The sequence below is a fragment of the Ammospiza nelsoni genome, chromosome 3, assembly GCF_027579445.1.
Source record: "Ammospiza nelsoni isolate bAmmNel1 chromosome 3, bAmmNel1.pri, whole genome shotgun sequence".
Lineage (NCBI taxonomy): Eukaryota > Metazoa > Chordata > Aves > Passeriformes > Passerellidae > Ammospiza > Ammospiza nelsoni.
Genome location: NC_080635.1, coordinates 82,823,885 through 82,840,981, shown reverse-complemented (window position 1 = coordinate 82,840,981; position 17,097 = coordinate 82,823,885). Strand labels below are relative to the sequence as shown.

At 42.9% G+C, this 17,097-nt stretch overlaps 2 protein-coding genes across 5 annotated transcripts in view; both read left to right on the top strand.

Moving 5' to 3' along the window:
- The first annotated feature begins 357 nt into the window (after positions 1-357).
- Positions 358-7,316, top strand: RPS7 (ribosomal protein S7). The gene is made up of 7 exons (XM_059468447.1): positions 358-436; positions 963-1,044; positions 1,358-1,429; positions 2,957-3,100; positions 4,692-4,756; positions 6,426-6,576; positions 7,201-7,316. Exons 2-7 carry the CDS (start codon positions 970-972, stop codon positions 7,276-7,278), a joined length of 585 nt encoding a protein of 194 aa, XP_059324430.1. The 5' UTR covers positions 358-436; positions 963-969; the 3' UTR covers positions 7,279-7,316.
- Positions 7,317-7,494: 178 nt separating this feature from the next.
- Positions 7,495-17,097, top strand: part of COLEC11 (collectin subfamily member 11) — a 45,917-nt gene continuing 36,314 nt past the window's right edge. For 3 of the 4 annotated variants that reach the window (XM_059468446.1, XM_059468445.1, XM_059468443.1), the window contains exon 1: positions 15,482-15,692. The gene's annotated coding sequence lies outside the window, so the exon portion shown is untranslated. Of the gene's footprint in view, positions 7,670-15,481; positions 15,693-17,097 lie in introns of those variants that run through there. The other variant, XM_059468444.1, reaches the window with a different exon arrangement.

Genomic DNA, 17,097 nt, shown 5'->3' with positions numbered 1-17,097 from the left:
CCGCGGTGCCAAGGACGACATTCTGGCGGCTCTTCACACCATTTCGACACCACAGGCCGAAAGTTCTGCTGCGAGACGTGCGGCAGGGGCGGCCCACGGCGAGGGCTCGGCGTAACAGCGAGGGACAGAGCCGAGCAGAGGAGGGTCTCCCGCCTCTCCCTCGCTCCCTGCCGCAGCAAACGCAAAGGGCTGAGGCGGGCCGGGAGGGCACCGTGCTCCTCGGCACTGCGCATGTGCCAGCCCGCGCCCCCCGCGCCAGGACCCTAAATGTCCGCTCGGGCTTCACTGCCGCGGATTCGCGGTGTGCTCGCAGCGCCCGCCCTGCCCTTCTTCCGGCTCTGGCTTCACTCGGGTGGGCGGGGCCAGCGCCTTCCCGGGCCGCGATCTGTGCTGCTCTCGCGAGAGCTCCCCCTTTTCCTGGCCGGCGCGGAGCGAGGTGGGTGCCCGGGCCGGGGCCGCCGTTTCCCCGCCGGGGCCGCCGCGATACGGGACCGGGAGTGGAGCGGAGCCCCCCGCGGCACCGCGGCGTCGGGATGCGCCCGATTACCGCCAGCCCGGGGCCCGATGGCCGCCGAGGCGCCCGGGGCCGGGGGTGGCCAGCCGGCGGGGTTTCCCTCCTCCCTCGGCCGGCGGCGCCCTGGAGGAGGGGCCGGGAGCAGGCCCGGGAGTGCCGCTCGCCCGTGGAGCCGCTCGTGGGGCTCTGTGCGTGGTGGGGCCGCTTCCCGGGCTGCCGGGGCCTTGCAGCGGGCCCTGAGGTGGGCAGGCCCCGCGCTCCCTGGGACGCTGTTTCTGTGGCCTGGTCGTCACCCCTGGTGCGGCGTGCTGTGGCTGGCCCGGCCCGTGGGGCGGCCTCTGGCTTAGTTCTGGAGCGTGTGGCTGCGCAGCCGGACTGGGGAGTCCTGGCTGTGTTTGAGCAGGTGACACGTGCTTGGTGACAGCCAGAGTGTTCTTTTGCGTTGCAGAAAGGCCATGTTCAGCTCTAGCGCCAAGATTGTGAAGCCTAATGGCGAAAAGCCAGATGAATTCGAGTCTGGTATATCCCAGGTACGTGGCTTTTCCTTATTCTCTTTGGTAGCTCACTTCAAGTTATGGACATAGTTGTCCAGACCCTAAACTTTGAGGATAATCCTGCCAACGTGTTTTCTTTCCTAGTTTTATTTGGGAACGGAGTCCTCCTCTGTTTCCATTAGTTAAACTTGTTGGATGTTGGTATGTCTTACAGGAAGTTAAGTCTTTGATACTGACTGTGGTTAAGGGTCTATACCTGCTCTTTGGCACTGTGTACACACTTTGGTCTCAGGTGTTCTCATGAACTGAAGTGTGTGTAATGGATTATTCCCCAACTTCACTTTTGTAGGCTCTGCTGGAGTTGGAAATGAACTCCGACTTAAAGGCTCAGCTGCGGGAGTTGAACATCACAGCAGCTAAGGTAGGCTGGACCTTCTCCACTAAGAGCTGGGTGGTGACTTGTTCTGTGTATGTTTAATTTTTGGGGATATTAATGTACTTGGTGAATGGTGACTTAAGCCTTGTGGCCTGGGATAGTTTTGTTATGTGCTGCTGTAGCTTATCTTCTGGTATTTGCTGCTAGTGTGTAGGATTCTGTAGTAGTGTTTTTCTTAGGAGCTGATCTGAAAACGATGATTCTACTTTATGTCTCTGCAGATTGGGTTTGGGGTGTGAAACTTCCTTTATGCATGTAGATGCTGGCTGGAAATGTAGGTGTTACAGAAATTTAAAAACATAAACTGCAATACTCTTCATAAAAAACAAAATTGTTTGAATCTCTTAGGTGCAGTTAGTAGATGGATTGAGGCAATGGACTGACTTGATAGTGTAGCTTAGTCTCCTTGTACATTTCTAGTTTTAGATCGTGCAAGCAGCTGAAACATCAAGAAAGAAAAAGAAGGCGGCAATTGGTGGGAAAGGAGAAAGAAAGTTAGTGTTGGAATTTGTCAGCCTGGGAGACTGGATGGCAGCAATGAAGCAGGTCACTGCAATCAGAAACTTTATTGGGCTGCCTTTGGTTTTTGCCCAGCCTTACCAGTATACAGACAGAGGAGCCTGACTGCTTAGAGTCGAGTTAAAAGAGTCTGGGAATGCAGAAAGCAGCATGTATCATGTATGAGCTGAATGGCCTTCAGAAGAAACCACATCTGTCTGGAAGTACAGCAATGCCACCTGTCTTTAGTGAAATGCTTTCAGAAAAGTCTTTGTTGTTTACTTAGCTGCTTGATTTTATTTATGAGAAATCTCCCATGGGCATCTGAATTGGCTCATATGAGAAGGTAGCTGGTGAAGAACAATCCATCCTTCCATTCTTTTGGAAAATGAGGATGTGTCTGCAGTCAGTTCCATGGGAGAAGTGTCTTGTAAGCCTATGCAAACTTTGGGTTTAACTGCTGGAGAGACAAACCAGGGGAGAAGTAACCTGTCCTAGTGTATTGTAATCCTGTTGGTATTTGGAGGGGTGACATGTTTTGATTGAGTAGGGATGCAGTCCTAGTCAGGTGGCCAACAGAAGTGATTTCCATGAAGCAGTAGATTAAAAGATTTGTTCCCCTAAACTTTGGAGTCTGCATTAGAGGCAACTAATTTTTGAAACTGTGTATTAGCACAAATGCAGAAGGGATAGTAAACATTCAGTATAGTTGCACTAGCACCTGAGTCTCATCTTTCAGAAGGAATGGGACTTGCTGTTCAGAGGATGTGATTCTGAAAGGGGTGGTGGGATTTATGGCCCAATCACTCCTCCACAGCGAAACAAGTACTCTGATAAAAGTTTTTGTGTCAGTGCTTTCTCTGTAGAGCATTAAGGCAGGTACTGCTCTCTGATGCACTCCCTGCCCCACGGAGTCAGAAGCAAGACTATCAATACCTGTGCTCAGGATTCATGGTCAAACCAAACATTACTTCTCAACCCTCAGTTAATGCTTACTTTGTACTTTTGTTTCAGGAAATTGAAGTAGGTGGTGGCAGAAAAGCCATCATTATCTTTGTACCAGTTCCTCAGCTGAAGTCCTTCCAGAAGATTCAGGTGCGGCTAGTCCGGGAGCTGGAGAAGAAGTTTAGTGGAAAACATGTGGTGTTCATTGCTCAGGTAAAAAACCCCTTAGAATCACAAAAATGGTGACTTGAAGGGATATCTGGAGGTGATCTAGTCCAGACTCAGGCATGTTCCAGTGTTGCATTACCCATTCAAGGTAACAGTGATAGTAATTCATTGTACCAGCAGGAAATGTAATGAGCGTCTGGTGGGTGTTAGCTAAAATGTTTTCAGCTGGCACCAGTGGAAACTTGGTGAGATGTAAAGTTGTTTCATGAAGGATATAACTTTTTTGCTCTGGCCACCCTTACTCCTTCAGAAGTTTGACATACAAAGCTTAAAATAAAAGGGAGCAAATATTAATAGAAACTTTGCTGCACTTAGGCAATCTAGGCACTTAAAATTTAATTTACTAAGAAAGGAAGGAAAAAAACTCATGCAAGTTCTAAATATATGGCAGGAGCTAAGGTGAAAAGGTGTTGGAGGGATCTCTGGGCAGTACTTAAGGGTTGGACAAACTAGGGATCTGTATGTAGAGTGGAAAATTGGTCAAAATGAAGCTAGCTGAAAATTTTTAATGCAATTCTTAGAGCCAGAGCACCTTACCCTGAGTCTTTATATGACCAAGAGGATTTATTTGAATGAGGTGCCTCTGGTTCACTTCACCTAAAGATTCTTGACCCAGAGGGTGGTTGGGCACAGGAACAGGTTCCCCTAGGGAATGGTCACAGCACCAGCCTGACTGAGTGCTGTGAGGTGATTCTACAATACTTTAGCACATGGTCTGACTTGTGGGGATGTTCTGTGCAGGGCCAGCAGCTGGACTCGATGGTCCTTGTCCATCTCTTCCAACTCAGCATATTCAGTGATTTTTTTAGGTTTTGTGATTCTGTAATCCCTTGAGAATTCCTTATCAATTCAGTAATCTATTTTAGAAGGGAACATGTGATTTTGAGTATGACATGACCCAGTTTGGGTAATGGTAGCCCCATCATGAATACAGTCATGGAGAAGCTGTGATGTGATGGTAGAAAATACTGCAGGTGGCTAAAACTGCATCTAGAATGTTTTAAAATGTCTACACTTGCAGTAGGAAAGTAGAAAATAAGTTTTACTGACCTAACACTTAGATCCTAATTTTGGAACAGGTTATATTTAAGCCAGGATTTGATCTGGATTGTGCAATAGATCTTACTAGTAAAACTAGCATTTCAATCTCAGATGTCACCTAGCTGTCTGTGGAACTCAGTGCACTACTCTGGTTTGCACCAGAGGCTCAGTCTGACAGAAGTTTGAAATTCCCTGGGATTTCTGTTCCCAAAGAAGTGTGTTCACAGTGCTGATGAGACATAGTAAAATACTGTGGTTGTATTCTTGGAGAGAGGAGATAAAGTACAAGTCTGCTATTTCAGTGCCCTGAATACAAGAGTAGTAATTAAAAAATATAACAGTACAGCACATCGCTTTCTGCAGGCAGCTCTAGTTCTCTAGTTTCTAATGCTGATGTAACTTTCAGCATACTTAAGTCTACCTTTTTGGCTTTTCATGCATTGGTTTCTAGTGTGGGAGAACAAGGTGCATGTTTCTGAGTTCATTGTAACCACCAAATACTGAGAAATGCCTTTTTGTTCTTTTGCCTTAACAGAGAAGGATTCTGCCCAAGCCAACAAGAAAAAGCCGCACAAAAAACAAGCAAAAGCGTCCGAGAAGGTTGGTAAATGATACTGATTCAGTATGACAGCCTTCTTTTGTGCCTGGTAGTTTAGTCAAGTAATGGTTAGTTGAGTTTTTGAGAAGTCATTTAAGTGATTGGCTGGTCTTGTCCTTTCTCCTACTGCTTGAAGTACTGCTTTGTATCTGTCATTTGACTGCTAAAGTGTTCAGTAGAAAGGTTACCTTTGGGCACTGTGTTGCATTTCTTAGCACTCTATTTGTATTTCCAGCTACAGCTGTAGCAAATTTTTAGCTGTCAGTGCTGGCTTAAGGAACCCAACCTGCTGTCTCTGTTACCACAGTGTGCTGACAAGAACTATTTTCTTTTAAGTTGTAGGAAGAGCCTCTTCCACATCACATGTTAGACTGTGTGCAGAAGTCAAGGCTGGCACACTGAAGGGGATGCAATGAGGGAGAGAGTGGCTGAGGAGGGGTGTAGGTATGAGTTCTAGTCCCTCTGGATATGAATTTGATAGCAATAGTATAGTCATTTGTGTTAAATGGCCTCCCTGCTCTCATCTAGTCACTGGATTGCTAGACATGCAACACTGCTACGTCTCTGTGGATGTCAGTGCCTCATCTGTATGTTGCTATGTCATTATGTAAGTCTGTGTCTTAAAGGCTTGTCCTCTTTATGACATGTGGCATGTCTTGTAGCTTCTCCCTGCTCCCCCAGTATTATACCTGTGTCATGTGTTACTGTATTTTGCAGTCTTCAGGCATGGATTTTAAAAGTAAGTTTCACAATACTAATTTAGCTGCAGTCCTGCCTTTGGAAGACTCTGCCTGTGTTCTTTTAAAATTAGCACTGCACAGTGGTTAGAGAAGTTGGCATTTGTGTCTGAGTAGCACGCTGCCTCTTTCTGCATGAGGAAGGGCCAGTGTGCAGGACTGCCCCTGTCTCAGCCTGAGATGAGATCAGGCTGCTGTGTTGTTGTGGATGTCTGTCTCCCTTAGCTATGCCAGTGTGGCCAGGTGTGAAGTGCTGCTGTAGACACAGGTGTTGGTTACTAGTGATACTGCCCTGAAACTGGATTAGGATGCTGCAGACTTAGTAATCCATCTAGACTCACGTAAAACAACCTGGGCCACCTTTTCTCGTGTTGGCTCACTTCTGGACAATTCAGGAACACACATGTAGATTTCAAACAGTCTTCTAAGTATGGACTCAATTGGCCAGCTAGTCTTTTGCTGTATTACATTGGTCTTCTAAGCTGCTTGGGTTTAGGCAGGTGAAGAAATCGGTGTTTCCAAAACTGAGTCTCCCATGAATGTACTCTGTGCAGCTGAGGATACTTGTCCACTTAAACTTTTCCAGTCAGTGTCTCTGGCAGAGTTGCAGATGGAGCAGTTTGATTTTGATTTAAATTTTTATTAAATGTGTAGAAATAGAAGTATGTTTTAGGGCTCTTGCCGCAAATCAGTGTGTGGTCTAGGTCAGAAACCTGGCTACTTTTTCTTGTGCAGTCATTAAGTTTCTGCACTCTGTAGAATTCAGCTTTTCTTTTTGCATGCCCTGTGATAGTGCTGTATTGTCACACTGTGGCATTAAAGAGAGAAAACGCCTCTGAATTTTCAGCCAGAGCATGCTATGGAAGATTTAAACCTTGTCAAACTGGAATTTTCCACGAGGATGTGTTTTAATGCTCTAAATGTGGCATTTCAGCCGTACACTTACTGCAGTGCACGATGCCATTCTTGAGGACCTGGTCTTCCCCAGTGAAATCGTGGGCAAGAGAATCCGTGTGAAACTGGACGGCAGCAGGCTTATAAAAGTCCATCTGGACAAAGCACAACAGAACAATGTTGAACACAAGGTAAATTAAAAAAACTTACTTTCTCATGCAGGTGGGGGGGACATTCTGATATCCCCAAGAGACTGCTTAGGGATACAGGAAAAGACTTGCCTTTTGGCTTGTGGAGATGCTTTGGTTTGTATTTGGAGTAAGGTACTGAAATAGAGGCAAAACGGTTTTGGGCTAAAGCTCTAGTTCAACTTGCCAAAGCCCCTGGATTATGAAGTAGTTATATTGGTTCCCTCATGGGACCAGAGAGTGTTTTATTTGGTTTTTTGTATGAATAGGGGTTGCTTGGGTTGGTTGGTTTGTGTTTTTGTTGTTTTTCATGTGAAGCATTTAGTTTTGACCTGAAATACATGTGCTCAGTAAAGCCTGCACTTGGCTTGATCTTTTTCTGAAATGGGAGGCTTGTGTTCAGGCCTGCTCAGCTCTTAGGGTCTCACATTGTTGAAAATCAAAGAGAGCCCATATACTCTAGAGGAAATGTATCTTTTGTGTAAATCCTCAGCTACCTTAATATAGAAGAAAATAATTGGCCTCAGAGTGGAGATACACTGGCAAATAGTATAGTACCTTAAGTATGTTTACTTAGAGTTACTTGTTTACACAGCATGTATAAGCAAGATTTATTTGTCTTCGCAGGTGGAAACATTTTCTGGTGTGTACAAGAAGCTCACAGGCAAAGATGTGGTGTTTGAATTTCCAGAATTCCAGCTGTAAAATGCAAAAAATGGCTGAATAAACAACTATTCATATAACAGAGTAATTTCATTTAAATTTTGAATTCCATAAACACAGATGGGGATTAACTGGTTCATGGGACTTCTCTGCTGTCTGGAGAGTGACACCTGTGTATCCAAGTATTAACTCCCCAGCTACCATTTTAAAGGTAGCCCTCTTGGGTTTTTCTTGGCACTATTGCAACACAACTGGACAAAAAGAGTCCAGAGCCTGCAAAAAGAATTCATACTGAAGAACCTAAGCATTCCAAATCTCAACTGGGGGAAATAAGGAGAATTACTGTAGAACAATGGAACTCCTCTGAGTTTTGCACACAAGATATCAGTTGGAGACCTACCTGTTCCTGACACTGGAAGAAGTCAACTAGCAGGTGGTGTGTGACTTATGAAATGTGTAGAAATGACATGTGGATAAGGGGTTTGAATTCCTAGGAAATGGGGTGGGGGAGGTATAGGTTGATTTTTGAGGTAACTTAACTTGATCTAATTGGCAGCATTCCTTACCAGTTCTTAACCTAAAAGCAGGCTCTGTAGCTTCTCACCTTTCAGACTGAAATGGGAAGGAATTTTTACTTCTGACTGCTTGACTATATCACTGGACAAAAATGACAGGTTTTTTAGGTATTCATCTTGCTTTCAGAAATATTTTTTTAGATTGTTTTAACATGGTTCTCTGCATGCTCAGTGATACAGGGAGAGGTGGGGAAGAACTAGATGCATCAGTATCTGAAGGCTGACAGTGTCTCAGAAACACGACACTTTTGACTTCAGTATCTGTGGGTGAATATCTGTGAATAAAGATATTCAGTATCTTTAACAAGAACCCTTTACACAAACTCAGGGTGATGTTGGTCATTTAAAGTTCTGAGCTAATTACATGAATTAACTACCTGATTGTACTAAACATAGTATTAAGAGTAAGTGTTTAATTTATCACAGTAGAAGACAACTAATTTTGGAGTCAGTCTGATAAGTGAAGAGCTAAATTGGGACCAAGTTGTGTGACAGGAGCACTTAACTGGCATTTTTCTACCTGAGGGTAGATGGAGAAGTACCACTCACTGAGGATCTTTGTATATTTACTTCCCTTTTCCATTTACAGTAGTTTTGGTTGCTTCCCATTTGATGCCTCTTTAGCTATGGAGAGCTAAAAGGTTAAAACAAGTTCTGCATTGCTTTTGCATTGAAAAATTAAGACTTCAAAATTTAAGCATGACTTAGTAGGGCAGGACAGATAGCCCTGTGCTGTTACTGTTGGTGCCAGGAATGCAAAGAGAAGGAAAACCTGCCCTGTTGCAATCAGTAGTTAATTTCCTGTTACTTGCTGACAAGGCTTCAGTATTTGCACAAAAAGCAGGCTGTATCTTTGAAGAAGTTTGTTTACCTTAAGGCCTTTTCCTATCTCCTTTTCAAACTTCTGTCTCTGGGGTATAACTTCTTATTTATTCCTTGACTACTTATTGTTCATCTTGAATGATTCAGCAGAAGTGAATGCATCAGCTTCCCTTAGATGAGAGGAGTTGGCAGGTATATAATAACCCTGAATCCTGTCTGTTTGTGTGGAGAATAATTGTAGAAGATCTTACAGTAGAGGACCCATAACTTTTGAATTCAAGTTTTCATTGCAAAAATGGATATTATTCAGATTGGAAATGCCACCTTGTCTAGTCCCCCAAAAATAGTCTTGAGTCAGACACATTAGTAAGCTTTCCTCTAAAACAGTCACAGATGGCAGCCTGTGCAAGTAGACCTTGGCTGGTGTGGGCTGAAGAAGCAGCTTGGGGAGTATTTGGAGACTTAGCAGATGTTAACTACCTTTAGTTAAAGGCTGGTGAGTCTGCTGGGGCTGTGTAACCTCTGCAAGGAGAGGTGATCCTCAGCAGGCTTTGCTAGACAGCATTTCCTGCTTTATAGGGAAATGTAACTCAGGTTTCATCTCTTCATAGTAATAAAAATGTCAGTCGAGTTTCTTTCGAAGCACTGGGAGGGGGTGAGCGGGGGAGGATAAATCCAGTAAACTGAACAGAAAGATTGCAAACGTTCCCAGGCATTGCCAGCTGGCTATAGATTTTTCTTGGCTCTTGTTGCAAGCCCTCTTGAACTATATGATATGCAAAGGCTCACGATGGCCCCATAAGCAAATTCTTTGAGGGAAAGGATAACACTGTCAAAGCTCTATGGCTTTTACATCAATTAAACTACAAGACGAGGTGAATTTTTGTGGCATAAAAATAGAAGGCTGTGTGCTTGCGAAGGACTTCAGTCTTAGTTTACCTCTATTTACAGACTCCCTCGTGTGTTTGTGTCAGTGATACAGTCAGACAACTCCCTCTGTCCCTTGACAAGCATACTAAGTGCATGCCTGCAATCTGGAAAGTCAGTTTGATGCCATCTGGTCAAGTGCTAATGAGGCTGCTGGAATGCTGGTGTCAAATGTTACCTTAACCTAAGCAAACTCCATGTGAGATGATGCTAGACTTTTCCCATACCTTTCACATGCTGGCACAGTTGAACTCTGAACGTGCGATTGATCACGAGTTCTGTCGGCTGCTGTGGGTGAAAGAGTGGTGGGGCGTTCTGTACCAAGACTGCAGCAATAATATGTGGGTACTACCAATGTGCAAACACAGCCATATACTGAAGTTCTTTCCTGTAGTAGCTCCAAATGAGAAGTAAGGGCTTTATATCTGTTAATTGCTCATGAGACATTCGCCTGATCTTAAAGCTTCAATTATTTATTTCATATGAATTCTTTCAAAATATCTTCAAATATTTTTGCCTATGAGGAGGTCTGATCCCTGGTGATTTTTCTTCAGAAAGGTATACAGATGTGTCACAACTGTAGCATAACAGAACTTGCCTGAAGTTTTGGGTGGTAAGTGCTTGACCTATCTTTTATTAATAGGGCAACTTGATATATGATAACATCATGTCTGAGTAGTCCCTCTTGAGTGTAAATAGGAACAGCTGGTGAGTTTCAGTGTATGATCTCATGCCAAGCAGCATTCAAAGGAAATCCCATAACTTCTGCATTATGGACTGAAATAATTAATTTCCTATTCCTTTGTTTTTCCTGAATTTTCCAAGTGATAGGCCTGAGTTTGATTCTCAGTTACATCTGAAGGTCAGAGCAATGCTGAAAAGCTACACCTTCTCTAGTTTGTGGGATGTGCTGTCTAGGCCACTGGACGTTTATCAGAATGACAGAAAAAAAGATGTTGATTACAGAAAGTCATAAAGGCTCATAAAATGAAGGTTGGTGGTGAGGCTGATGAGGGAGTGTGAATTTGCCTGTGTCCAGTAGGGGCTGACTGCAGCACTGATCAGTGTGAATAATTCACTGCTCTTTAACAAAGTGCCTTTACCTTGCCCCTTGCTGCCTGCCTTAAGGGTGCTCCTGTGAAAACCCTGCTGACATGAACATCTATGTACTAGTGCTCTGTTTCCTACAGAGATGCAAGTAGAGGATCTTATTTATGTATTACCATCAAGAGGAGAAAGTTTGTTGGATTTGTTAAGTTTGAGTTCATGTATCTCTTCTACCTTCCAGTTACTCTTTCTTATTTTGAGGAAAATCATAAGTTTAGTGTCATGCAGTTGCTACTTGGTGTTGTTAAATGATTAATAGATAACATTTCTAATTATTGTCTATTGAGTTAACATGTGTGGCTCAGTTGTGATCTGCCCCTGGAGCAGCAAAAATAGAATTAAATCCAAGCACTGAGGAGATTATGCTAGTTTTAGAGATGACTAACAGAAAAAGCACAATTGCTGCAGTGAATGCTGCTTAAAAATTTTTATGAAAAAAAATAAAATAGTTCCACATTGCTAATAAAGTAGAAGGCCAGGTTTTACACAGTTACAAATAAAGTTAATACTGTATTGGCATGACCACACTGATCTTTCCCACCTTACATCTCATGCATTGCACAGAAGAGGTGGGAAGGAGAGCTTTGCTCTCTGCCCACAGAGATGCTGGGGCAGTGCTAAGAAGATATTCAGATGGCAGGTGGATATCTTCACAGAGACAGATCTACAGGCTGTGTTTTACCAGGACTGTCTTAATAAAGTTGTTTCCTATTTTCTTGGCCAAACAGATACTGTTCTGTGAAGCAAAGGGAATAGGACACATCATTGTGCTGCCCTGGGAGCAGAGGAGGGGTTGCACTTGGCATGCTTGTGTGCATGCTTGTACCATGGAGGAGTCCTCTATCTGCTCTGTCTCCTTGCTACTTTTTGGAGTTTCTTGGGGATGTCCTGGGAGGCCTAAAAAGGGCTGCTTACTGAGTCAGCTCTTACTTTCAATAACTAGAACAGCATTTGTGATGCCTAGAATAAACTGAGCTCCTGCAACTCATCTCAGGTACTGATTTTTTAAAGAGTTTGGGTATTGGAAATTTTAATCCTTTGGAAAAATCTGATTAGGAAATGCTGATACCATTGCATGCTTTGCTAAACCAAAGGGAAAATCGGAGCCTTGTCATCTTCTCTTAAGATTTTTTAATAACCATTGTGTTTTAAATAGGTGTTGTGTTTAATCCTCTTACAGATAGAAAGATAATGCTAACTAACTATGAAAAGTGTAGAAAAATTTTCCTGGATGTTCCCAAAATGTATTAGCATATTTTTTTCTGTTTTCTAAAAACTTTTTATTGTCCTTTTACAACCAGTTGGATTTTATCTGCATGGTTTTGGTTTGGTTTGAATCCAAGAATTCCATTTGTAGTTGTGTCAATGTGGTATTTACCCTGAATTTAGAGGTTGAAGAAAAATTGTGTAGTGGATCAAGCTGAAGTAGCTGGCCCAACTGGTGTCTTGCTGTATAGAAATATAGAATGGTCTGGGTTTCAAGGGACCTTAAGGATTATCTACTCTAGCCCTCCTAGCTGTGGGCAGGGATACCTTCCTCTAGAATAAGATTGTTTAAAGCTCCATCCAACCTGGCCTTGAGCATCTCCAGGCGTAGGCATCCACAGCTTCTCTGGGAAACCTGTTCCAGTGTCTGACCAGTCTCACAGTAAAGAATTCATAGTATCTAATATAAACCTGCCCTCTATCAGTTTGAAGCCTTTCTGCCTTGTCCTTGTAAAAAGTTCCTCTCTCAAGGACTTCATGTCCTTGTAAAAAATCCTCTCCAGCTTTCTTTTAGCCCTACACCGCTTTAGGTAATGGAAGGTGCTCTAAGGTCTCTCAGGAGCCTGACCCTTTCAGCCTGTATTCATTAGAAAGGTTCTCCAGCCCAGCTCTGATGATGTTCATTAGCGCTCCTCTGGACTCATTCCAACAGGTCCACATTTTTCCTCTGTTGGGGGTCTCAGAGCTGGATGCAGCAGAGCAGGTAGGTGCTCATGAGCGAGGAGTAGAGGGACAGAGCCGCTTCCCTCAACCTGCTGGCAATGCTACTTTTGATGCAGGCCAGGATATGGTTGGATTTCTGGGTTGCAAGGGCACTTGGCTGGCTCACGTTGAGCTGCTCATCAGCCAACAAGTTCTTCTCAGAGCTGCTCTGGATCCATTCTCTGCCCAGTCTGTGTTTATGCTTGGGATTGCCTGCCCCAAGCCAAGTGCACTTGGTGTTGTTAAACTTCATGAGATTTGCACAGTCCCATCTCTTGATCCTGTCAAAAGAGTCTCCTGTTTCCCTGCAGAGAGGACTCACATTTTCCTTAGTATTTCTTTTATCACTAAAGAAATGTAAAGAAATGTACCTAAAGAAGCTTTTCTTCTTGCTTTTGATGTCCCTGGCCAGATTTCATTCTCTCAGGGCAGGTTAGCTTTCCTAACACATTCCCTTGTTGCTCAGACATCTCTACCCCTCCCAAGCTATCCATTCTTGCTTCCACCCACTTCAGGCTTCCTTTCTGTGTTTCAGTTTGTCCAGGAGCTCCTTGCTCCTCTGTACTGGTATACTATGGCCTCTGGAGGCTGTCCCTCTCTCTCCAGCAAGGGTAGCTCAAACACTTGGGTATCCCAGACAGGCATGTTAACATGATAGAGAACTTAATAACCAGCAGCTGTTCTGACCTGGTGATGACCTAAGCTGCTCCCACACGGTCCATGCATCAGTACCCCAGTTTCCACATATTAGCCTGATTTGGATGATGCACCAATATGGCTACACAGTTTCCAGCTGGATTTTGGGGTGGGAAAAGGTTACTTATGCCCTTCTGTATGGGGACTATGCCTTTCTCTCTCATGTGAAAGAAAACCATGTGCTTGTTTATTCTCTCTTTTCTAGAGAAAGCTCTTTCACTGCATTTATAGTGTTTGCCCTTTCCTTTTGAACACTGGTCATTTATGTTTGTTTTCTTTTCTGCTTCCCCAGTGTTGAGTCCTACCTTTTCTACCAGCTTTCCCTGAATGGCTGTTTCTCCATTGAATTCTGTTTCTGGCCTCAAAGTTATTTTCCTGTGTTTACAGGGAGAGTAGATATGTATGTAAATGGAGTTGTCTTTGCCATGGTAATATGATCTTCAAAGGCTTGGACTACAGTCACTTTGCTGCATTCTTTACATAAAATGTTTGTCTTGGCAAGTTTCTGCCAACAGAGTGCTGCAAGGGCCCAGTCCTGCTAATTGCCTTCTGCTCCCACTGAACTGATGGGGCCTTGTGCATAGAAAATGAACTTTAAAATTAGAGTTGCACGGTCCTTAGACAGTTACGTTCATGTTCTACCATTTTGCCCTTTCTTTACTGAGGTAATCTATCAAGGAAGAGATCATTGGTTCTTAACTCTTCGTGACCATTTGGTGTGTGTGAAAATACAGGAGTTCATAGCAGTGGAGGAGGGTAGCTAGGTTCCAGTCCAGCATGGAACCCTCTATGTAGGCAGTCCACAGGGAGTCCTGAGTTTGAGACATCACTACCTCTTTTTGTACCTGTTTTTCTCTTTGCCATTAAAGCTGGTCAGTGTGTGCTGTGGGCTAACAAAACAGGAGCTGTCATGGGCAAGAAGGCCGCACTCTCCAGGCTTAGGGAGAGAGGCTACGTAATGTCAAGAGCAAAGCAGAAAGAGAGTACATCAGTACTGTGTCATCAGCTTGTACTGCAAGCCCCACCACAGCACAAAATTCTCAGTGGAGTGGATCTACACCTCAAAAGAGATCTGAAAAGTGATAAAGAAGTGAACACACAGATGATTCTATTGCAGCTTTCTCTAGGCACTCAGTCTAAAACCTTTTCTGTGTTCTGATACTTCCCATGTGGAAAATGGAAAGGGACCTCCTGCTACTGCCCTTAGCTCCTGCCCTGGTTTTCAAGGTCACATATTGGGGTTATCCAAGCTCCCAGCCCACTGGGTACTTGCTTAGAGCATGACCCCTCAAATGTTACTACCTGGAAGAGCTGAGAGGAGGGAACAGTGGCATGAGATGGATGGAGACAGAGGATTCACAGGATTTTTTTTTGTAGCTATCAGAGCTACAGTCTTACAAATACAGCAGCTTTTCATCAGAGGGTATTAATTGATATAGTCACAAGTGATACTCTCTATTTGCCCTGGAAATGGAGAGTGAAGCCATTTATATCTGTTGAAGTATAAACTGCTGTAACTGAGGGGGGTGTTCTCAAAATCCCACTTTCCAGAATCAACTGGCCCCAGGTTTTTTGCTGCTTGAATGCATATGGAGTACTGTGATTTATCCAGGCCTCAAACTAGTCTAGCTGTTTAAGGTAAAAACCAGGTTTCTACAACTATTTAGAAGCTAGAGTGAAATAGCACTAAAGTTGTATCAAAGGTGTTTAAAAAAACCCACAAAATATTGTGAAGATGCCTGCCATGTGGATAATTTAGTATTTACATTGTTGTGGGGTGTTCAGACATAGCTCTGAAACAGTTGCCTGTTTTACTAAAGTCAAGAATGGTGTAGCCAATTGCAAGCATAGAGAGAATTTCAGCAAGGGGAGAGTGTGTTAATTATCCACACGAGATGATCACATTCAGTGCTGCATTTCATGTGTTTTCATATCCACTGAAGCAAAGCAAGAGAAGTGTTGTGCTGGGGCAATGTGCATGCATGGCTTAGAGCTGAATAGATGTAAATGGTTAAAAAGGGGTTCTCTGCTAGAGAGGAGGAGGGGAAAGTAAATGTGCATTCCCAAAAAAGTACATTCCCAAAATAAAAAGCTTACATCATGGACCTCTTCAGTTTTCCCACACTTCTTCCCTAATTATTGTCCTGCAGGACAGCTGATCTTTTTCAAACAGGAAGCTGTTTACAGATAACACTTGCAACTGTTTTGTCTGATTTGTTGAACTGTCGAAAAGAAAAAGACAACCTCTTTTCAAATTAAAAACTGTCAGACTTCTGTAAACAGCAGCAATGAGGTTCATCTGTGCAGTGTCCCTGCAGGCACAGAGCGTTGTGCAGTTCCCATTCTCTCAGCAGCCATAAGGTAAGAGACTTTAATGCTTTTACTCTGTAAAAACATGTAGAAGAAAAAGTCTGGATATTTGTTAGGGAGCTGCTTTGTATATGGCAAAATATGATTGGCAATCCCCAAATAGAAGGAGAAGGTAAAGGAAAAAAGCTTGCTTGAGTCTATTGGATAACATTGGACTTTTCTATTGAGAAGCACCCATGTGGCTTAGATCACTGAATGCCAGTTTAGTTTAGGGGAGGGGGTTGTATTTATAATGTACATATGTTATTGGAAGAGCTTGCTTTCCTTTTAGCAGGAAAGGACAAAACAGTACATGAATTTTAACTTCTCCTACAATTGAAACTTATTTTACTCCATTCCTGAGTTGTAATTCCTGGTAACAGACACAGGCAGTTGTCTTGTTTTCCACTTTGAAAAGTGATCTTTTAATACAACTGCAAAGCAAAGAATGAAGACTGACATTGCAGAAGTGAAGGTCCAGTAAGGGCTGGAATTACATCACTTGATAATTAAGAGCAATCTTGGTGAAAACCAAATCATTTAGGGAGTAGTACCATGCAGAAATTCTTAGTGAGATATGAGGGTGTATAATAATACAAAATCTTGGTCCAAGTGAGCAGGAACGAGTGAGACTAAGTCATACTTTAGTAAGCACATGCCTGCTTTTCAGTCATGAGCTATGAGAACTAGGATTCATAATGGATTTGCAAGTTTCCATTCTGACCTCTGTGCATACATATGTGTAAATTTTGGAGGAGGATTGTTTTCTAGCAAAATCAAATCACTGTGGAGAATACCTAACTTTACTTGTCATACAGTGAAACAGAGCATCTGGACTGGAAATGTTATGCCTTTGTGGATTGGTGTAAAACCAATACACTTTGATTCTTGGGTATTGAAATATTTTCCAAGTGTTACAAATGTAAAAACTGCTTCCCTGTGTTTTCCTCTCTGTAGCTGAGATCTTTGTATTTAATATGTATGTGATTGTTTACATGGTCATGAACATTTAAGGCATTATAGTAATCAGAAAATATAAAACAAACACTAATTTAAAGTTGACACTTTTAAAATGATACTATCCCTAAAATTTTAGTATGTTACTGATGCAGCATAGATAAGGTGTGCCAGTGTTGTAGACAAGAAGTAAGACTCACAAGGTGAGTATTCATTTAAAAAATGTTTTTACTCTCTTTCATAAAATTCTTAGATGTATCTGTTAAAATGAAATTATTGTTTTAGTCAAAACATGAAAGATAATACATGAGTTAAATTCGTAGTCAGAATAGCAGTTGAAACATGACATCGTTCTACAGTCAACAGAGACGTGCAGCAGAAATCTGTGCAATTTCTAATTGTATGCTATGTTCAAGACTATTTTTTTCTGATTATTTTGAGTGACTTTACACTGTTTCTA